Source organism: Neoarius graeffei, chromosome 15, assembly GCF_027579695.1.
Source record: "Neoarius graeffei isolate fNeoGra1 chromosome 15, fNeoGra1.pri, whole genome shotgun sequence".
Taxonomy (NCBI): domain Eukaryota; kingdom Metazoa; phylum Chordata; class Actinopteri; order Siluriformes; family Ariidae; genus Neoarius; species Neoarius graeffei.
The window spans coordinates 38,253,463-38,276,836 of record NC_083583.1 but is presented as its reverse complement, the minus strand read 5'-3'; the positions used below and the strand labels follow the sequence as shown (position 1 = coordinate 38,276,836).

The 23,374-nt window shown below is 40.2% G+C and overlaps 1 protein-coding gene across 1 annotated transcript in view; it reads left to right on the top strand.

The window, feature by feature from the left end:
* Nucleotides 1-707: 707 nt before the first annotated feature.
* The window catches only part of lmnb2 (lamin B2), a 39,249-nt gene continuing 16,582 nt past the window's right edge, over nt 708-23,374 (top strand). The window contains exons 1-6 of the mRNA XM_060941274.1: nt 708-1,148; nt 6,829-6,965; nt 11,729-11,885; nt 11,983-12,108; nt 19,062-19,232; nt 19,411-19,536. Of these exons, the coding sequence (XP_060797257.1) occupies nt 924-1,148; nt 6,829-6,965; nt 11,729-11,885; nt 11,983-12,108; nt 19,062-19,232; nt 19,411-19,536 (942 nt within the window). The 5' untranslated portion in view covers nt 708-923. The remainder of the gene's footprint in view (nt 1,149-6,828; nt 6,966-11,728; nt 11,886-11,982; nt 12,109-19,061; nt 19,233-19,410; nt 19,537-23,374) is intronic.

The window sequence follows — 23,374 nt, the reverse complement described above, 5'->3', positions numbered from 1 at the left end:
CATGCAAACTCCACACAGAAAGGCCCTCGCCGGCCACGGGGCTCGAACCCGGACCTTCTTGCTGTGAGGCGACAGCGCTAACCACTACACCACCGTGCCGCCCACCTGTTTTATATACTTCAATTTAAAAAAGAAGTTAGGCTACGATGCATGGCTGAATGTAACATGAGAAGAGAAAATGGAGAATGGATTGCGTCATTCTTATTTACTAGTTTATGAGTTCAGTTTCTGCACTACATTACACACATTCATATGTCTTACAGTTCCATCGGATGCCCGCGATCTCTGATTGGGTCACAGAAGTGTTTAATATGGATTGGATTGGATGTAGACTAGTGGACGTAGATAGTACATAGAATGTGCTGCATCAAAGTCCTTCTAAGGCTATAAGTGTCTCTGGCTGCATTCTCACACAGAACGTTGGTGCGAAATATTTATAAACATCTGATAAAAACCCGCCGAATTAACGTCAACCCGCCCAGTTTTTATCAACCAGCCCAAGCCATTTTTTGCCCGCAAAGCAGAATTCAAAACCGCCCAACAGGGCGGGAAAACCGCCCAATCTGGCAACACTAAAACTCTGCGAGAACCAACAGACCATTCAAAAGAACTACAACTGAAATATAGTGTTAAAAAACTACAACTCCCAGTGTCAGTTCCTCGTTCCGGCAGCTTTTGGCGGGTTTTTACGTTAGCGTCGGCCATTTTGTTTTTCTTTCAAAGCCAGCCAACCAGTTTACGGGCTCAAACACAAACAACTGTGCCGGACTTTTCATTCAAAACATTAGCGAGTAATTCCAGAAGGTAATATTATTTACGTTGGGATTTACTGAACAAAATCCGCCGTTTTGTTTTAAAATAGGACTGAAACAGAATCGCTTGGGGGAAAAGCACAGATAAGTTGCTGTCTCTCGTGTAAAGATATGGCGACTGCAACACCGAAAAGCGCTGCCGCCGAATCCGGCCGGGCGGCTGCTGCTTCGACGCCGTTCTCCCCGACCCGCATCTCCCGCTTACAGGAGAAAGAGGAACTGCGGCACCTGAATGACAGACTGGCCGTGTATATCGACCGCGTCCGGTCTTTGGAGCTGGAGAACGACAGGCTGTCGCTGAAGGTCTCGGAGAAGGAGGAGATCACGACAAGAGAGGTAAATTCGAATTCAGGCTCTAGTGTTAGCATGCTAGCTAACAATGCAGCGTAAGCTAGTGGCTACTGACTTAAAAAGTGTAAATATTTAGATGTGGCTTGGAATAAAGGTCACGTCGTATATATGTTGTGTGTGTATATATTACCGAATTGATCAGGAAGGCAGACTTGTATTATTTTGGTTGGTAGTTGTAGCAGCAGAGCTGCCATTAACATAGCAAGCTGAGTTTTGAATACATTAATTAGCCAGTTGTCTGTAGACAATTCTTGTTACCTAGCAACGTTAGACAGATATATATATATTGTGTGTGTGTATGTATGTGTATATACTGTGTGTATATAAAATAGATAGATGTGTGTGTGTATATGGATGGATGTGTGTGTTGAAAAACATTGCGCTGTATCACCAGTTATAACATTAAATAAGTTAAAAAGGTGTGCAGCATGTGTAAAATATTTTTGCACGAGCAAATAAAGCAGGACAGATTGTGCCCAGATGAGGAAGTGATGATTTTTAGAGAGAGAGAGAAAATATATTATTCAGTTGCTGCATGACAGGCAAAACATGAAATTTGAATGTTTACAAACAAATGTGTAAAATCTCCCGCTTCCTCCAAACTGTAAGACAGGAGTGGCCGAACACGCCTTTCAAACTGCTCTCCTTCCCTTTACACATTTCAACACAGCACCAACATCATAAACTTAAACTGTTTGAATAATTAATCGTCCTTTAAGTCATTTTGTATCATGGTAATTTCATACAAATATCAAGCTTCTCAGTAAAAGCTACTTTCAGGCCTGTTTATTAGTACTTGGGTTGTTTTCTCTTGTTCTTCTTTTCATGTTGGTTCAGTAAATATTGTGGTTTGTTTCATGAATGCATGATCACATTTGAGCCTTTTCCTTTTCATCTGTAGTCCTTAAGGCAAAAAACTACACAAAGAGAGTTTGCAGGATATAGTTTTGTTGTGTAAAACAATCTTATTCCTTTTTATATTCAGTATAAAATAGAATGTAAATACTGTAATATGGGAAATTCCTCTCCAGTGTCGTCCTAATCAGGAACACGAATGAATTTGTAACGTTTCATGAATGCAAGTCATCTAGAAACTGAGCTATTTGGATTTGACAAAAGGAAAAAATATATATATTTTGAGGAAACATGGTCTTCACGGTTTCATACAAATGCTATTTTGTGTATTTCTACACTGGTTAGTGAGATTCATAAGGTTTATAAAGGAAACTGGCACATATGTCTGTATGTGCCTATTTCCTTTATAAACCTTAGTGATGTCATGATTGAGTGGACAAAAGTTAGACATTTTGAAATATTTTTATTACTTCAGTCTGAGAACATGTTATAGATGTACATTTAGCAGAAATATCTTAAAAATACTTAGCTTGAGCAAAATTTCTGCCTGTAGCATCTAACTTAAAAAAAAAATGCATGTAAGTACTGAACAAAAAATAGATAAAAATGCCGTAAATTAAACTATAATCTAACTCTAGGTTTTTGTGGTTTTAAAATTTTTTTCATCTTTGTTGTTATTCATGTCATTAAGAGACCTTTCTCACACAGCATATTTTAACCGTTTCCGCTGTCCTATTTTCAACAAAGGGATGAAGGAATAGTGGGTTTTTTTTAAACTTTCATTTTAATTATATTGTATTGTAATTCAGTGTTTCTGCATGTAAAAAAACAAACAAAACTAATACAAAGTTAGGAATTGTTTCAATAAGACTGGGAAATTATGATAAATAATACAGTCCCTTAGGGTTAAATGAAGCATGCGCAAGTTAAAAAGAGCATCACTAATATTAAAAAATCCTTCAATTATAAAAACCTACATTAATTTAACATTAATTCAGAAACAAACAAAAAAAGATCGGGAAAATATTACTAAGTTAAGATTTATTAGTGAAGTAGCTTAACTAAGTTAAGATTTACAAGATGAGCTATTTGGATTTGACATATAGGGGGAAAAAATATTTTGAGGAACACTGATAGACCAAAAAGACCGAGTGATGTAATAAAATCAAAAGGTGCTTCAAGAAAGTAGTAGTTTAGAAGTGTGCATGCTTATGCCACTAGGTTATTGCACCTCTCACCCCCCCCCCCCCCCCCCCCCCCAAAAAAAAAAAAAAAAGTTTTCATTTTATTGGTATACACTGCAACAAACTCCTTGGGGGACATCCAAATAGTTTGTGATACCGAAAAGTTCGTAATACTGAATTGGACCCATTTATCACACCAAACACTTGGATAATATGCAACATTTTAGGCATGTTCTGCTTATCATGAATTTCTCCTTCCGAGTCACTATCGCAGTTCATTGACTGAATTAAAGGATCACAAACGGCGGTAACGATTTCTTCGTCTGTTGTGGAAATGCCTGTGGTTACCGGTGTAACCCACTGACTTGCTATGTTTTCTCAATTTTCACCATTTAACATTCATGTGTTGCAAATCACCGATGATGTCACTTGTCGTGGGTGTGGGGGGGTATAAAAATGCCACCGGTGTGCTTTACCTAGTGTTATGTTTAAAGGCAATGGTCGGAGGTGAAACGTAGAATATCAACTTTATTGTCGAGAAGAATGACACAAAAAGCGAATTCAATCTTCCTAGTGTCTAATTTGCACCCTAAAATTGAATAAAACGGTTAAAATATACTGTTTTGCCCAATTTCCAAAGGTTTGTTTACATCTCACTCATGCGCACTTTCACCGCCAGGCGACCGTCGTCGTGACGTCATTTAAGGCAAACAGACTGGGAGCAGTTCTGTGTTTACTTGCGAACTGAGCACACGTGTACGGACTTTGGTCGTGAGAGGTTGTGTAAAATGTCTGAAAGCGATGGCAATTTTGAAGTAAGAACTCTCCAATTTGAATATCGAGAGGTGAAACCATATATGTATGAACCTATGGCCGTTGCGAAGCAATCAGTGAATGTGGCTCACTGGTTTGACCGTGCGGCCTCGGAATCGGACAGCGACTCGGCCGACTCTGATCGTGGTGACCCCGGACCTCAACAAGAGTCGTGCCCAAACGATTTATCCTGGTAGTTATGAAAAATTCCTACTTTCGTCGTAATACCAAATAAGAGCCCTTTTGAAGAATAATTAAACCGCCCTCCCTAGTGGATATAGGTAACGATTACTGGACAGTGCGCCGGTAGGCCACATTAGCCTGCCATCCGCGGCATTATACTATTTATAGCCTATTCTAAGCGAGGAAATATCCCTTTGTCTCATTTCCACAATGATTGTACAGGATCCCTCAGGATTCTTCACTTGTCAATTGCAAGCAAAAGTAAAAATGTTTACCTCCAATCTTCTCCTTTTTGCTTGAGTTTTGCTAGTCCGTTTCTTCTTTGACTGCTTGATTTTGTTTCACGTGCACAATCCACTCTCTTCGCCTCATCTCCTTTTTCGGAAAAAGCCAACCCTTTCACTCCGCCTCTTCTCCTTTTTCAGAAGAAGCTGACCCACTTGCTCCGCCTCTTCTCCTTTTTCGGAAAAAGCCAATCCACTCTCTCTGCCTCTTTTCCTCTCTCGGTCTTCCTGAACCGGTCCCGTTGTTACAGTTCACTGTACAACAATAAGGCATGGGTTTTTCTTTGGAAATTCCTGAACGCACGTCCGCACTCAAGCCGAACGGCAATGTAAGTAAACGGAAGTGGACTCAACTCAAGCGGTTTGTTTGTCTTGAATGACGTCACGCGCTGAGTGGTCACGAAAATAGCCGAACAGAAATTCACCACGATCCACGCTAACTTATTTTAATTATTACTTATTAACAATACTTCTTGGGACCAGAAGAAAATTACAGAGGGTTTTTTAATATATAAAGTTTCAAATGTGCATAAATTGAAAACCGTTGCCTATGACCTTTAACGGTATCAGCAGCTGTTCCACGATCCTGCCTTTGGTTTATGTTTTTGAACTGTTTGCCTGTCTGTTTGTGAATAAGCAGTCTTCCTGCAATTACATCCATCATCCGCCTCCATTACATGACACTTGTAAACACGATACTCTCCCCTGAAGACAAACTTCGTATCTTGGACTGTCTAAAGCACGGTGAGAAAACAACAAGCTTGTCTAAAGAATATGGTATCCCATAAAATTCAATTTCAACTTTGAAAGAAAAAGAGCTCTGAGGCTTTGTCCATAACCGCAATCAGCATGATGGGCTGAAAAGAAAGAAGCAAATGATGGCGAGTGTGACTTTAATGCCTAGGTCACAACCGGCCGTACGTGCTCCTACGGCCGGTCTACGTGCAAAAAACGCAAGAAACGCACGGAGGGCGCGCGTGTGACGTGCTGATTTTCGAGCCATAGACTGGCCGCAGACCGGCCGCAGAGGTTCTTTGTCATGTCAAACAAACTCTATGGGCGCTTATGTTTTTTTTCAGGTTGCAAGACAAACTTACAGCCAACGTGCGTCTTTCTCCACGAACAAAAAAAACGCAGCGATTTGGGAAACGCCAAAAATCGCACGGCCAAAAAATCGTACATCTGGTTGTGACCTAGGCTTAAGGGTGACTCATTTCCTTTATTTTGTAAATGTGTAACTGTATTTAAGCGTAAATATAAATTAAACACAGTTGGTCTTGTTTTACGCAAGAGTGAATGAGTGGTGTGACAAGAGGATCCGTTTCGAACTTTTCGGTAGAATGAACTGTTTAGACGTCCTCCAAGGAGTTCGTTTTAGTGGGGTTGCAGTGTACTTCGCCAAGTCTGTGTTTAGAGAGTCTTTTTATAAGCACATGCTGTGATTGCGCTCTCATTCAGAACAGGTGCATAGTACCTTTAGTCCTAATGGCGCTTGGAGCACACAGTGCCAACGCGCGTGCATGTGATGCAGTGATTTTTTTTTTTTAAGCCTCTGACTTATTGTCATTAAAGGAGGGGTCACAAAACTAAATTTGTTATATGAGAAAGTTCATTGTAAAAGAGTATCACGGGGTAGCAGTATACTTTGCAAATTAACATTAAAGATAGATAAATCATATCGGGTCTTTTTTTTATTATTATTATTTTAAAACCCGACAATGCCTTTTTTTTTTTTTTTTTATACAGGTGTGTGTGTGTAGACTTTAATCCTCATTATTATTTCACTTATAAAACAACCTTTTGTAACCTGACCTTTGCCTGCCTCTGATCAGCTTCCACTTTTTGCCCATGTCTTCATCCAGCAGTGTGTGTAGAAATATCCAATAGATTTATAGCTTCATAAGGATTCATTGCAAATTTGATCAAGCTACGATCTTCGAATTAATTTGTAATTTATTAAAAGACAAAAATTAAGATATCATGATGGCAGTGATGTATCAGAAAAGCATATCGACATAATCTTCACAATAACTATATTATGTTTTTATGTTGCCTTTCCCAACAACAGTTTCCCATAAAGTTTTCATGACCAAATATGCAAACTGTCTCAAAGAAGCTTGTGCAGGAATTCAGACACTTTGCAAGTCAGAGATATCCTGTGTATAATGCTGGAATTTCCACTTGAGATAAATAACCGTAATAACATTCTGTTTAGCTTTTTAGGATCAAACACTTTTTTTTTTTTTTAAGGGTCTGTCTGTATTTAAATTTGATTTGCTGATTATTTATTCAAAAGTCAAACTTGTGTACAGCTCTCTGACTGTGTCTGTGTTTATCTTCTGTAAGGTGACTGGGATTAAATCTCTGTATGAGGCAGAACTGGCGGATGCCAGACGTGTCCTTGATGAGACTGCGAGAGAGAGAGCAAAACTCCAGATCAATCTGGGCAAGGTCAGCTCGGAGCTGGAGGAGGCCACGAAGAAGTAAGTGATGTTACAGTGCCCTTTGATTTTTCGAATCTTAGTCCTGAAAACATGTATAAATATTTATGAGACTTTTATGTACTACCTCCATTTGCGTTTATTTTCTTTTGCTTTTAGCAGTCTGTAAAAAGATGGCTCTGATCTTGCTGAATATTTGTGTAGTCAATCGGACAATCGTGTTTTCCCATTTAACAGACCTTGTTTTTGTGTATGTCTTTTCCCAGCATCAGAGCTGTTACTTGCGTTGATTTTTCTGCTCCTCTTCTTGTGTAAAGTCAGTAAATTCTGGTCTGTTTTATGTGACAGAATTATACTAGACTTATATATTACAATAGCTTCCTATTTTTATAGTTATTACTCATTTTCAAAGGAGATTCACAGGAGATATTTCAGTGCGGAAAGTACTCTGCATTGTTCAATTTATGGTATTGATTATATATATCCCCCCCCCACGTAAACAAAGTGGTGGTGGTGGGGAGTTATATAGGAATCACCCTGTCCATGTGTCTTGTAAGCGCAACTCTTTCTAAATGGTTTGATGGATTTTGATGAAACTTTACACAGTTGCAGTGTACTACCTGAAGATGTGCATGAAGGAAAATAATCCCGGTCCGATGTTTCAAAGGAGAGATAATTCAACTTATTCTCTTACATATGGCAATATATGATGACAGGCTCGTAGGTAGGGGGTATTCCATAGTGAGTTTACTCACAGTTCTAGTTTGTTTTATTAGAAAATTACTGCGAAAAGACCCACCAGGGGTCATGATTGTTCCCGACCTCTGGTATCGATTTCGGCCAGTGTCGACCAATAGAAAGCGAGCTAGAGTCTAACGTCACAGGGATGACAAGTCATTGGCTTTCGACCAAAATCCAACATGGCCATGCCTAGCAGTTTCACCATCAATATTCAGAAAAAAAGATCACTGTGTCAAAACTAATCAGTATTGTGCAAAGCTGAGTGCATATTCTGAAAATTTAGGTCTTTTCCTGTAAAATACCCAACTCTTGTGAAGCTGAACTTACTTTTTCAGGGGCTTCAAAGTTTGGGAGAATAGCAGGGTTCAAATAATTTACAGCAGGGTGCAAAATGGTAAAATGTCTGCCTTTGGGCATGGAAAATTTTATGAAATGCACTGAGAAATGGTGGCCTCTGGTAACTTTTAACAGTGAAAATAAAGGGTAATCAATACTATTTGGAAACTTGAAATATGAAACCATACCTCAGTCATTTTATCAAATTTCAGAAATATTTGCAAACACATAAAAAGTAGTCCGATTGAAATCCACATATGGATGATATAATAATTTTAAGTCTGATGTGCACTTTGACTAAGCTAAGGTGACAAGTTTCTCCAGATTCTCTAATACTATTGAAGAATATGGTGAAATCTTGAATACAGATTAAGAACAAAACAACTTCAATTATAATCAAAATGTTTATTTTTTGGCAGTCAATAAACTGTTACATAAAGTGCAGCTACATGTATTTCATCAGCTGACTTCATCGTTATTAAAAAACAGCAGCTAGCAGCACTCATTGACAGTCTCAGCATTTCTATTGAAAATAACTTTTATCCAAATCTCATCAACCTAATCATGTTTGTTATTTAACAAAATAAAAATGAAGAGTCACTGCCTTCAAAATAAAGAGCAAATGATGACAAAATGTAAAGTTAAAACGTAGAGTAATTATATAAAAATTATATATAGATAGATAGATAGATAGATAGATAGATAGATAGATATGTAGATAGTGTGTGTGTACATACCAAAATAAATCAAAGAAAGTAAGATTATATGATATAAAAATATTTCTTGAATTTACATATACATGTAGGGGCCTACTGAATAGAAATTATATAAATCTAGTTATTTAGTGCGGGTTAAGCACAACAAATGAGTGTGTGTGTGTGTGTGTATATATGTATATAGAGAGAGAGATGCAAGTACGAATTTTTCATGGGGTGGGATGGTTTGGAACAGGTCATCTAAAATTGGGATAACATTTACCTGGGACGGGTATTTGAGGCGGGTCGTCTAGCTTAAGCTTGATTAGCGTTGTTACGCACGCAGTTTGTTTTTTCGAGCAGCTGTCAAACGCAAGGTCAACTTTCCGATCTGCGATTTATAATGTCTTAAGCAAGGCTGAGAAACGGTGGACTAAGACGTATTTATTTTTCTATATCAACACAATGACAGAATAAATTTGCCTTCAAAACGTACTTACCTTTCCCTCTAGACCTTTTTAGCCACGCATCCAGCATGGAGCCACTTGCAACTCTCTTCATCACCATTTGTGAGTCACATGATGGTATGAACCATTCACAGTCCATGGAACACTCTAAGCCAATCAGAGTACGGCTTACATATGGCACAAGGGGCAGTAATGGCTGCACTCATGTCGAGGATGTAAACAAAGTTGACGCGGCAATGGACATACATGACATAGTGGATGTAATTTACGTTCACAACTTTTTTTGCCGTCAGAAATATTTAATATTAAATTTTGTGACTCGACTGACAATAGCCGGCGGCATAACAAGCCACAGATGGCGATTTGCAGCCGGTGACCGGCTACTTTTGCGACCGCTGCTTTTTATGTTGGTACACGGCAGTTGAAAATTTGCAATTTACTATGTAAATGGGTATAGGTGCTTCCCGCATGGCAAGCGCTGCTGGCATTACTACCTTAATTCTGTCCTGGCTCTGCAAATTTTCTTGGGCAGTCCGATTCAACGGTTCAGATGAAAAGCAAGAAGTGTGTGAATGACGCTGGCTACTTTCCTGTCTCTGAATCTTGTTTTAGGCCAGTTGGAAACTAGCAGTAGGAGAAAATGTAAAAACACACACTAGTACAGCTTTGTGCCAGCTTTATTTGGTTCAGTGTAAACAGCCAAAGTTGGAATATGGAGTGATCCTTTAAGCCAATATTGTGTAACATCTATGTCGAAAGGGCTTTTCTGTGAACTTGCTGTTGTAAAGTGTGATCCCCAGTCGTTTAGTGTGTTCTTCACAAATTTTCACTCACCATTTACAAAAAAGTGCAATTCCCAGTCTTTTCACAACCTGTCAGAAATCACATAGTGTGTATTGAAGGTTTAAACTTCAGCTGCTGTGACTTCTCTTCCACCCCTTCTCTTCAGTCTCTCACTCTCCATACAAACCTGTTTGCAGTGTGAGAAAAGATGGTGGATGAGAACAGCAGTGGTTTTGTTCTATGCAAGTAGTTTTACATCTGATTCAAGACAAAGACACATGCCATCGTCTACCCTGTGCGAATGAGTGAGGTGTGGAACTGCATATGCCAAATTCATACAAGCAATTTCAGTCCTGATTTCAGTTTTGACCTTGTGGTTATTTCATTTAATTATACTTGAATTATTATACTTAGATTTTACTGGTTACATTCAGAACTGCATTTTTTAGCACTAACTAGGTTTTACTTTGGGACGTATACTTTCATTCACAACAGAAGGATATTTAAGTGGAAGTTAAATTTTTTGTAAACTGTCTCTGACAGTTTCCTTTGTCCATCAAAAATGTCATCTCTGGAAAACACTCACCGTATGATGAGGTTGTAAATGATTTTTAAAAAAAAAAAGAAAATTAGTCTCTTTTGAAGCAGAATAATCTGTTGTTGCAAAGTAAAAAACAGGACTTGAAACAGATGAGTCACATTTGCAGCAGAGCTTCACATGTGGTTGAAATGTGTGTCAGTCAAAAAGTGTCCTCTCTGGAAAACCACAAGGATCGTCACCACTTCAGTTGTTATTACACTTACCACCATGTACAAACATTGCTGCGTAGTACTCGAAAATCTGTTCTTAAAATCGCACACATTTCAATAGTTTTTCACTTTGTATACCTTTACTCGTGTGGACTATAAGAAAGTGGGTCAGTTTTAGAAAAAACATTCTATGCTGTCTTCTCACCCCAAGTAACATGCTCAGTAGATGACCCGTAGCTCTGAAATTCTGCACAGTCAATTTCCATCTCAAAAGATAACTTTTAGCAGCAGAGAAACACAAAAATTTGAGGTTTGATTTTTGGATTATTGTGGACATTGAAAAGTCTGCCCTGATTGTTAAACAGCCCTTAAGAAGGCTGTGTTTTTTGCTTCACATTGGTTTAAAATTTTGAAGATAATTTATAATATTTTTTTTTAATTAAAACATTTATATAAGTGTATGTAAACATACACGCATGCATTTCAATTAGAGCAACATTGAAAACTGTGTTAAAACATTTAATTCCAATTAATCGTGAAAATTGCCCAGCACTACAGCCACTTTTCATTTTTAGAAACTGGTACATTTCACTTGTCTCATTTCTCTATATCTCTACTCTCCCGCTCTTTTGGACTCGCATGTATTCTTTGATTTACCCTCGTTGCTAGTTAACACAAGTGAACAGGAAGTGTGTGGCTTTGTGCCTATGAGCACTTGCGTGATACTTTGACCACAAGGGAAATGCCATTTGTCTATTTTACACTTAAATGTATTTATTTATTTAAACTAAACTGCATTTTACATGGATATCATTAGTTCCATTTTTATTGGTGATTCCTGGCCCGTATTTAAATTTTTGGAACTAATCCCACTCTTCTAAAATACTGTAGAGTATGACAATTGGGTACATGTATAATATGACTTGGCTTCTACACAGAGCTTCTCACTGCTCTTCTTCCTAATGGTCTTTTCTGTTCGTGTTAGGTAGCCGATTTACACAGTTTGCCATGTTTTTCTGTTTGTGTTTTGCAGCTATAAGAAGAGGGATGGTGACCTGGCTTTGGCTCAGGCTCGTATGAAGGAGCTGGAGTCTCAGTATAATCAGAGTGAAGCGTCACTCAATACAGCTCTCAGTGAGAAAGCAGCACTCTCTGCAGAGGTTGCTGACCTGAAGAACCAGCTTGCTAAGGTTAGTCTTCTTACTTGATTTTTCTTGTATTACAAGTTCGGTCCTTGAGCAATAAATGTTTAAGACCAGCTTTCACTGAGCAGTTGGTCCCTTTCAGGCTGAGGATGCGCATGCTGTGGCTAAGAAGCAGCTGGAGGCCGAGACACTGATGCGAGTGGATGTGGAAAACCGCTGCCAAAGCGTGATTGAGGAACTTGAGTTTAGGAAGAGCATGTTTGAGGAGGTACGTGTTGGCTTCTTTGTGTTAGGAGGTAATAGGGACAGTCTGTATTTGTAGAGCCCATTTAAACATTGACGAGCCTTTTCCTAACCCACGACAACAGGGATTCTCAAACCATTTGTAGTCGGGGACTCATTTAGCACAATACATTTTATGGACCCCCTCAGTACAGATATGTACCATTTTTAGCATTATTTAAACATGTCCAGTAATATTTTTGTCTATTTACTGGAGCTATTTATTTATCGGCTATGCTTGATGGATTTCTGAGGGGGTGTCCCAGAACTCCCACTTTTACAACCGCAATTCCAAAAAAGTTGGGATGCTGTGTAAAACATAACTAAAAACAGAATGCTATGATTTGCAAATCTCCAGGGTGTCCGCGGAGTCTAAAAAAGTCTAAAATTACACATTTTCAATTTTAGGCCTAAAAAAGTCTAAAATACAGAGATATTTTGCACTGTTGGTCTAAAATCTCATTTGGGTAATTTAAGACCTAGGTTACGTGCAGAATTATTCTGCACGTAGAAAATCTTCCCAGAAGTTCCTTTCAGCACCTAGATGTCACCCGGGATTGGTTGGCATCTAGGTGCTGAAAGGAACTTCCGGGAAAATTTTCTAGTTTCGGTTGTGTTGCCAGATTGGGCGGTTTTAAGTACGTTTTGGCGGGTTTTGAACATATTTTGGGCTGGAAAACATCAGCAGTATCTGGCAACACTGCCGGCGGGAAGATTTCCTGGTTCCGGTTTACAGCGCTGACTCAGTTCGTGCAATTGCTGGTGTTGCGTAGGCTACCGTGTAAGCTCTGTCAATTTCAGCGACAAATTAAAAATGGAAGCGGACGAATTGGTTCCTAAAAGAACTAGTAAGGGGTCAGTCATCTGGCATTTTTTGGATATCGCGAGGAGGACGTGGAACAGCAAATGCCAGTTTGTAAAGTGTACAAAAAAAACCTGTCATCACGAAAGGCAGCAGCACGACAAATATGTTCCATCACCTGAAAACTCACCCGGTACAGTATGAAGAGTCTCTTAAACTCCGAACTACTTGCCCACGAGCTAAAACCCCCCACGAGTTAAACAAATGACCATAGCGGCCTCGTTCTCCAAAGCCCCCCCATATGAGAAAACGAGTCAGAGATGGAGAGCTATAACGGATGCGATCACTAACGTCATTGCCGAAGACATGATCCCAGTTAGTATAGTGGAAAAACCAGGCTTCCAAAAATTACTAAACACACTCGATCCCAAATATGAGTTGCCTGGTCGCAGACATTTTACAGAGAAGGCAATACCGGAATTCTACACATCTGAGAGGCAGAGCCGGAAAACATTCAGTTCAAAAGTGTGCAAAGAGAAAAATTATGTTTTGCAGATCTCTCTCTTCTCTCCCTCAATCTCTCTCTCTCTCTATTGTGAATGTTCCAGTGGTTCTCAGTAGTCAGGTTAATAGCTTGGAGATCTATTTTTTTAAATAATTTAATGAATGAGCACTTTTCTTATTTAGGCTAAATGTCTTTCTCAGTGTTGAGCTTGCACTTTATTGGTTTGAGCTCTGAGCAGCTCTGTATTGTGTTGCCCCTTTGTTGCAATTTTCAAGATTTGCAGTTTGTGCCACATCTTTGTTGAATAAAAATAGTCTTATTTCAATTCAATTGTGATTAATCACCAACATGAAAATTTAAAATGTGTTGTTGAAAACCACCTGTAAAGTTAACCAAGAATGTTATTTAATCTGCAGGGATTGTAGTGAAAACAGTAAAGAGTAAAAGTTAGATTTCATGGGGTCCTTTTAGAGGAGATTTAAATATATCAAGATGTATATCGTATATCGTGAAATGGAGAAAATGTATCGGGATATTCATTTTTTCCCATATCGCACAGCCCTATTGTCACGGCTTGTAGCAAAATGGGCAAATGCAAGTTTAACGACTGCTGGCTTGAACGCAATGATTTCGTAGACTGGTTAAAACGTGTACCAAACAATCCGTTTGAGGCGTACTGCACATTGTGCAAAAGAACACTCAAACTCCGCACCCTGGGTGTAAAGGCACCGGAATCGCATGCGAAAGCGGAGAAGCACCAGGCTGCCCATAAAAGTCTGCAACATTCGCATGCCATCACTCAATTTTGTTCACCGTTGTCAGGTCCAAGCACATCTCGAGACAGTGTATCAGCTAACTCCGTGCAAACTGTAACGCTACAACACGCAAACCGTACGGAATCGAATGCCTCATCCTCAAGTGATTTGCGGGATGTCTTTGGCTCCACTGCAACTTAGTTCCTCATTAATGCAAGAGCGCACCCTAGGGATGTAATGAGTTCACTGGTGACTGATGATAAATTTTGTTATTTCGAAAGTAATTCAGGCTCTCCCAATTTTCTTTATTTTTTTTGTGCGGCATAAGTCTTAAATTTAACCTATTATGGTCTTAAAAAGTCTTAAATTGAACTTGTTCAAGCCTGCAGAAACCCTGATCTCTTTTTGTCCGATATTAAGGTATTTATAATGTTCAAATTGAAGTTGTATTGTTGTTTATAAATATGCACTCATTGTGAATTTGATGCCTGCAACACATTCCAGAAAAATTGGGATGGGGCAACAAAAGAGTGGGAAAGTTATGCTGGAAAAACACCTGTTTGGAATGTTCTACATGTAAACAAGTTAATTGTTGGTATTTGAAAAGGCTCAGCCATGAACAAGCAAGGATGGAATGTTTGTTAAAAATTACACAGGCAAATGGTCCAACAGTTAAAGAACAACTTTTCTCAACATACAATTGCAAGGAATTTAGGGATTTCACCAACGACATTCCATAATATCATCAAAAGAGTCAGAGAATCCAGAGAAATTTGGCAAGGCCAAAAACCAACATTGAACTCCTGGGACTTTGATCCCTCAGGAGGCACTGTATTAAAACTCTACATGACTGTATAAAATATATTACTACATGGGCCTAGGAACACTTTGGAAAACTGTTGTTGGTAAACACAGTTCATTGCTGCATCGACAAATACAAAGCAAAAGGTACATGCAGGCTTTTGAGCAACATATGCTGCATCCAGATGACGTCTTTTTTCAGGGACGTCACTGCTTATTCCACCAAGACAATTCCAAGTTACATTCTGCACGTGTTATAACCATACATGAAAATCCCTCACCTTTCGGCGAAATTCGCCGTTTTGAAACCAAAATGGGTGACCTACGTGAATCGTGTAGATCCGATGAGAAAAAAAATTGGGGGGGGTTTGATATTGACCCAAAGGGCAAGGAGGTCGCTTCGCACCCATAGACAGTTCGTGCCGGTTTGCGCCTCCTCCTCCTGCTTTGATATTGACGCCATAGTGACGAGTACATCTCGCTGTGAAGGGCAAGCAGCATCATTTCGCGCCTCTTCTCCTGCTGGCCAGAGCGTGCACACATCAGTCAGTGCAGACCAGACCACCAGAAGCTGGAAGCTGGATTGAGTCATCGGACTGAATTTCCTACTTTTTTCAGACTTTCCTGATCGCTATCAAAACAAACAAAACTTCCGGCTTGATTACGTCAGCATTCGAAAGAGGGCGCGTGCGTCTTTTGACAATCCCTGTGTCCGAAATTGCTCGCTACTCACGATATAGGGCACTGTATAGTGGAGACGCCATTTTGTAGTGCTGTCCGTGCTGAAAGAAATCAAATTAAAAGTCTCAAATTTGATTTAATAAAAGACAGCAGCAAAGAAGAAAGTATTCAGCCTTGATTTAAAAAGAACTGAAAGCTGCAGGTACTTCCATATCTCGGCAGGCTGAGTGGTATGCTGGGGCACCTCTTGCCAGCAGACCAGGAGATCCAGAGGGAACTTGTGCGGTTCAGTGTTGACCTGACCATCCCCAGCTTCAAGGAGGGAGAGAGCATCGTGGAGTGGTGGGGTCATGTCTTCGACAAACCAGACAAGTACCCCTCCCTGGGTGCACTGGTTAAGTGTTGCCTCTCCATCTTTCATGGACCTAGAGTCGAGTCCTCATTTAGTCTGATGAATGATGTAATTGATCAAAGGAGTGGCAACATGAATATGGAAACATTTAATGCAATACAGACGGTCAAGTACATGCTGATGTCCAGGGGGAAGACAGCTATGCAGCTCTTTAGAAGGGAGGACGTGAAGTTTGGGGAAGTGGACAGAACACTGTGCAAGAACATTAACTCTGCAGCAGCCACATACAAACACCAGCAGAGGGTGAACAAGGAGGAAAAGCAGCAGCAGCAGAGCAAGTATGGCTCTCAAGCAACTTGCAGTGCTCAGCAGGCCAAGAAACCGACTGCTGAAGGAGAGAAGCGGGCAAGGCTGAAACATGTGGCAACTCGGCGAAAGCGGGCCATGGAGACACTGGTGGTCCAGGCAAATAAAAGGAAAAAATTATCACTATTCCTTGTGTGTTCCACTTTCTTCGTTCTATTATTCACATTTTTTTCCAGGGCATAATTTCACTATAACTACATGTATTTGAATTTGTATTTGTACTGTATGTCCTTGTGCAAATGTCAATACAGTATACTTAGTAAGGAGGCTATAATATTTATTCTGGGGGAGGACCCCCCAAACAAAATAAAACAACACCAGAACCCACGTCACCACTCACGCATCCTTCTCACCTTTTTCACCCCTGACCCGTTTTCATGCCTGTACAACAGTGTGGCTTTGTAGTCAGAGTGTAGGTGCTAAACTGGTTTGTTGAGCTCCCATTGAAAATGTGTGGCATGTTATGAAGTGCAAAATATGACAGTGGAGACCCTGGGCTGTTGAGCAAATGAAGTTGTATATAAAAGTAAGAATGGGAAACAATTGTACACTCAACTTCAACAATTATTCTCCTTCATTCATAACACTTGCTGAGTGTTATAAGAAAAAGGTGATGTAACACAGTGGTAAACGTGCCCCGTCCCAACTTTTTCGGAGCGTGTTTCAGACATAAAATTCAGAATGTGTGCATTTAGAAAACTAAATAAAGTTTGTCAGTTTGAGCATTAAACATCTTGTCTTTGTATTGTATTCAAATGCATATAGGTTGAAAAGGATTTGCAAATCATTGCATTCTGGTTTTAAACATGTTTTAGACCAACGTTTTTGGACTCGAGGTTGTAGAACCACTACACTGCAGTTATAAAGCAGCTCTGCTCTGGCTGAGCTAGTTTCCTGGTTGGCAATAATCACATGGTTATAGAAAATTTCTGATTAGATTTTTAGGCCCAATCCCAATTCTAATTTCTACCCCTACCCCTCCGCCTTCCCCTTGAAACTGAGCTACAAGGGATAGGGCTTGAAATTCAACCCTTACGTATTGGGATAGCCCTTCAACGATCGCATACGTCATCGCGTACCTCCGTCAGCGTTTACGTTAGCAAAACGCGACGCGTCATTGGCTGCGACCAGCCGCTACAGTCAGAGCCAGAGGCAGAAATCTCTGCTGGCAGGGTGTGATTTGTTAACTAACACCACTGAATGGGATATCTTTGGCGCTTTGTGCACCACATCCGACAGAATGAGGTGTCAGAACACTCATGTAAACAATAAAAGCGAGAATAACAGAACAAAACGTACGCAGTAAAGCAACCGAAAACAATACTCACTCCCAAAGCTTTTTAGCAGCAGCTTGGATTTCAGAAATCGCTGCTCATTCTCAGCTCGAAAGCGAATCAAGCGGCGTGTTTCCTCTGGATAACAACTTAAAACACGTAAATAATGGAGAAAATACATTTATGACAATCTTTCGCCGCGGGAACCGCCATCTTTCTGAAATCCGCATGAAATCTCGCTGAAATCCGCATGGCATTGTGGGAAATCACTCAAACCCCTTCGTTCGGAGTCAGCTCCAGGAAAATCTCCGTTTGGAGGGGTACAGAAGCCCTACCCCTTCACGTGAACGCGCAAAATGGAGGGGAAGGGCCAAGGGGTTGGTCCAAGGGGTGAAATGGGATTCGGCCTTAGAATTGGAAGTCTTTGTCACATGCATTACAGCACAGTGAAATTCTTTTTCTGTATTCAACCCATCTGAAGTAGTGAAAACACGTGCGTGCACAGACTTCTAATTCCAAAAATCTAATCAGAAATGATTCTGTAACCATATAATTTTTGACTGGCAACAAAATGCATGAATCAACAGAGTTCATTTTTTATGAAGTTTAAATGCCATTCGGCTAGATAACGCATACGCAGTACTAACACGGGTACTAGTAAACAATCCCATTGCCATAGCAATGCAATTCTTGCTGTCTAAAAAGCTCGCTTTTCTCAGTGAATAAAAACAAACAAAAGCATGTTCCATAAAACAGACAATGATCGGGTTTATTTTTACACCCAAACGCTTGACACTTGGGTATGTTTAGGGTTGTTTACAACAATTTGGAAGCGAAATGTCCACAAGATCCAGTAGCCTTGGTAAGTCATGTGGCATGTAAGTGACATCACAATTTGTTTTCAGAGCGCAATATTTGAACCTTGACGAGAGTAAAACGGCAGTGCCCAGGGACATTTTTGTTTTCTTTTAAAATAAAATCTGTACCCAGTATACAGGTGCAAATATGAACGAGTGAACACTCAAACGTGTCTTGTATGGATATTATCTGTCAGTATAAAGGAGAGTGTAAGTTTTGGATTTTGTTTAGCTTTAAATTGCATGTCCATTTGCAAAAGAATTTTTTGTATCTTGAATTTTGTGATTATTATAGGTTTTAAAACACTGTCATTACAAAGTACACCTTTAATAAATAATCCTGCATATTTGTCATGACTTTTTAATTAATTTTTTGAGACTTTATCAAAGGTGTTTTGATTGGGGGGGACAAACAATAAATTTGTTCTGCTTTTGAATTTTACATTGATTATATCTAAGACTTTACTAGAATGTTAGTCAAAAAGATATTGAGATGATGATGATGATCTAAGTTCAAGTATTTACCTCCTGTGTATTTTTATGTAGGAGGTGCGTGGGACGAAGAAGCGCCATGATAAGCGATTGGTGGAGGTGGACACTGGAGCCAAGCAGGAGTATGAATGCAAACTGGCCCAGGCTCTGCAGGACCTCCGCAAGGAGCATGAGGAACAGGTCAACCTCTACAAGACTGAACTCGAGCAAACGTTCCAGGCTAAGGTACCGCATCGTGTCATGTGTCGCGCCCCCCATGGTCTCATGAATATTACTCACAAAGTAGGGAAATGCTAGTTGGCTGTTTGGAATTTTTGTAATTGTCATGATCAACCATGTTTTAATGCTGCTGTAGGGTTTTGAATCAGGTATCGAATTCCTCTTTTTCTGTCCCTTTGTGTAGCTGGAAAATGCTAAGGTGTCCTCTGACCTCAATGATAAGGCAGTGAGCACAGCACGGGAGGAGCTACAGGAGGCTCGTGTCAGGATTGAGGGGCTGACCTATCAACTCTCTGCACTCCAGAAACAGGTAGAACTTCCCACTGATACCTACTACCTATTTCACAGCTTGTAACAGCTTCAACCTGTCCTTAGTTTGTAAACTGTGAGGTGGCAAAAAAAAAAAATCTGAAAATTCTGTCCTTAACATTTCAGAAGACAGTGGATCAGTAGACCATTCAAATTGTGTGTTGCATTTTATTTATGCTTATGAATGCCAATTGAAAACCATACACTTGGTAAAGGATGAAGACATTAGATTTTATAGTGGGACCGTAGTATTAATATTATATACCTGTGAGTGGCAAATGTATGTGAACCTCTAGGGTTTAATTTGAAGGTGAAATTAGTCAGGTGTTTTCAATCAATGGGGTAACAATCAGGTGTTGAGTGGGCGTGCTGTTTTATTTAAAGGGGAACAGAGGGCAATATATAGAGTAAATATAACAAACACACATTGATGAACCTTATTCAAAAGTTTTTTGTTCTAAGGTTGGAAAGTTATAGTGTTTTGAAAGTAGCTCGAGCAAACTATTTCCGCAGTTTGAACAGCCCGCCATGATATTAATTTTATCCAATCAGAATGCACGTTCATTTTCTCTGCGTAACGCTCATGACGTATGTATGTGCCCAGTTGTGTTGGCTCATTGAGGTTGGGAATAGCACGTGTGAAATACCTGTTTCTGCCTCTTGCGACGATTTCGCAAGTCCACGGGTGGCGCCTATCTCATTGCAGCAAATAAATTCTGCTGGACTCGTGAGCAACTCCATGTTACATTTTCCGCACGAGCACCACGCCGTGTCACCTGCACGCAGACGCTCTGCCCCACGCTCGCCATGCCCATGGTCCGCATCAGTCTCATCCTCGCCGTCATCCGAGCTTTCTTCTCTTATTTCATCACCGGAGTCGAGAGTACCTCTCCTAGGTTCAAACTGGTACCCTTCTAAGCCATAGCCTGCTTGCAGTGTGTCTTGCGGGATCTCTTCGTATGATTCGACAGAGCTGTCGCTTTCACTTGATGCGCCCGACGCCATGATTGCACGCTTATCTCCTCTATTTCGGAGAGTTCCGCTAGTGCAGTGGGTAGCGTTGACGTCACGGTCTTTTAAAAATGGCGACTCTTGTGCGGTTTAGCATATAAAGTATTATATTTACAATTACCAAGATATTTCGTTGTTTTCTAGTACATAAATTTGATAGAATACTTAAGAATACGTTACTTTGTCACATCAGCAACCGTATATATTATATTTTGTACCCCTTTAAAGAACAGGGATCTGTCAAAGTCTGAGCTTCACAACACGTTTGTGGAAGTGTATCATTGCGCGATAAAGGGAGATTTCTGAGGACCTCAGAAAGAGAGTTGCTGATTCTCATCAGGCTGGAAAAGGTTACAAAACAGTGACTAAAGTGTTGGGAATCCACCAGTCCACAGTCAAACAAATGGATTCAAGATCACCGTTACCCTCCCCAGGAAGGTCAACCAACAAAGATCACTCCAAGAGCAAGGCGTGTAATAGTCCACAAGATTACAAAGGAACCCAGGGTAACTTCTAAGCAACTAAAGGCCTCTCTCACGTTGGCTAATGTTCATGAGAAGCGACTTACAATTAAGACATGATATAAGAGTTGTCAGTGGTCTTGCTCAAGGGCCCAACGCTAGCATCTTGGTAGTGCTGGGTTTTGAACTCACAACCTTCCGATCAGTAGCCCAATGCCTTAACCCCTGAGCTCTTGTATTTCTTTGTTGTTGTTTTTTTTTTCCTCTCTATTGTTAGAATCAAAATTATGATTCGGTGAGGCTCCGTGTCGGTCTGTTCAAATGGAGACCGTTTACAGATCATGAATACCGTAAAATACCAAATAATAGCCCGGGCTATTATTTGTCTCAATCACGTAAGAGACCCGGCGCGTATTAGAGACTAGGCGGCTATTTGGAACAGGCGATTAATTCCTTCTTCACAATAGGGTTGGGCGGTATCCAAATTTTGATACCTTTAAACTGTCTCTGTGTTTTCCCGGGGTATACGGTATTACCGAGAAAAAAATAATATTTTGTTTCGGCCTACTGTGTAACGTGCGCCTATGCCTCAAATGTACTATTTAAAAGCAGCATAGCGAATTGTGTGCATTGTGGTATGGATTAAGCAGCAAAGCGAATTTTGTGCATTGATGAATGGATTAAGAGGTATTTCAAAGCATCACGCAACTCTTCATCTTGAAAATAGCATTCAACTGTCGTTTACACATGTCTGCGTTGAAACGCCATTTGCAGCACTATTTCACCTACTCCATCAAAAAAAAGTACACGATGAGCAGGATCATACCCTTTCAAGCATGGGAAATAAAAAAGAAAAGGGAAAGAATCAACCAACACCCAAGTCCGTTTAGACTGCGCGATAAACCATATTCTTCAGCGCAAATGAGGCGAACCTAATTCAAATGCGCGATAGCTGCACAAGGCAAAATCATATGGGCCCACGTCATGCCATGGCGGGGAAATTAATAATCAAATGGCCTTACCTTGCTTAAAACGTTGTCTTGATCACATAACTCCTTACAATTATTCCACTTAAATCCATACGGTTTAACACACCCAACAAAGATAGCAAGCGCATTGCTAATTCCCACCAGAAACCTAACAGTTTACGCTACGATGTTTTCTTCCGTTTCTTCAGTAGATGACATTTCAAACGTTTATTACCCACATCCCAAATGTCATACGTTATTTTACCTTGTTGTTACTCATGTAACCTACTCAAAACACAACTCATTGGAGAGATCTCGTGGAAGTGGAGTACCCCAGGCTATGGTGTGCCTTAGGGGACATATTAGATTTTTCGTTTGGTTTGAAACCAAAATACTGCCACACTGCCGATGTTGTATTTTTTTGCCACTAACTCGTTATCTTGACTTGCCATCTTTCAACCGCGGTCTCAGTCTTTTTTTTTTTTTTTTTTTTTAGATAGGACAGTATAGAGAGACAGGAAATGAGCGGGGGAGAGAGTGACGGAATCGGGAAATAACCTCGGGTCGGAATCGAACCCGGGTCCCCGGATTTATGGTACGGTGCCTTAGCCATCTGAGCCATGACACCCCCGCTCTCAGGCTCTTGCGAAGCTTTCTGTCAGACTCCAAATGTCACGCAGGGTTGCCATGGTAACGACATAAACAACCCTGCACGCGATGAGAACTTCTTTAGGAAATTGATAGAATTAGTGAAAATACGATCACACAGTTATTCGGGATGATCTTCAATTTATTATTTTATATTATGACCTCATGTACTCCATATTTATTTAGATATTATATATTTTTTTAAAATGACGGTAATGAGACCGATACCGTTGGTACTTTTGGATACCTCGGGATACCTTCTTACCGTAATACCGCCCAACCCTACTTCACAAACACCTTCCCCAAAATCTACCTCAAAACGGGGAAAAAATCATTCTCAGATAGGCCTACTTTTAACCAGTATAACTTACAGTTTGTTTAGAGTTAGATTACAGATAGCACAGTGCCGACTTCGGGGAATTTTGAAGACGCAGAATGCATCTTCGCATGGCACAGTCGGGGTGGATAAAGGATAAATCACACACCTTTTCCTGTTAATGACTAGTTAAGTGCATGCTTTACAAAATAATCAAGAAACCACACCATTGTCTGTGCGCAGCACTGTGATTTAATTACTCTGCAAAGTTATGGTCACTTGCTATCACCCTCACCCATGCAGCCTCCACCCTTTGCGCTTCGCGATGTCTGTCAATCTGAAATTGCACGGAGGGCGCGACGTTGAAGCAACATAATTAGGGTGCGAAGTGTCAAACCAAAGGGTTTTTTCTTATGCTGAAAAATAAGTGACCTG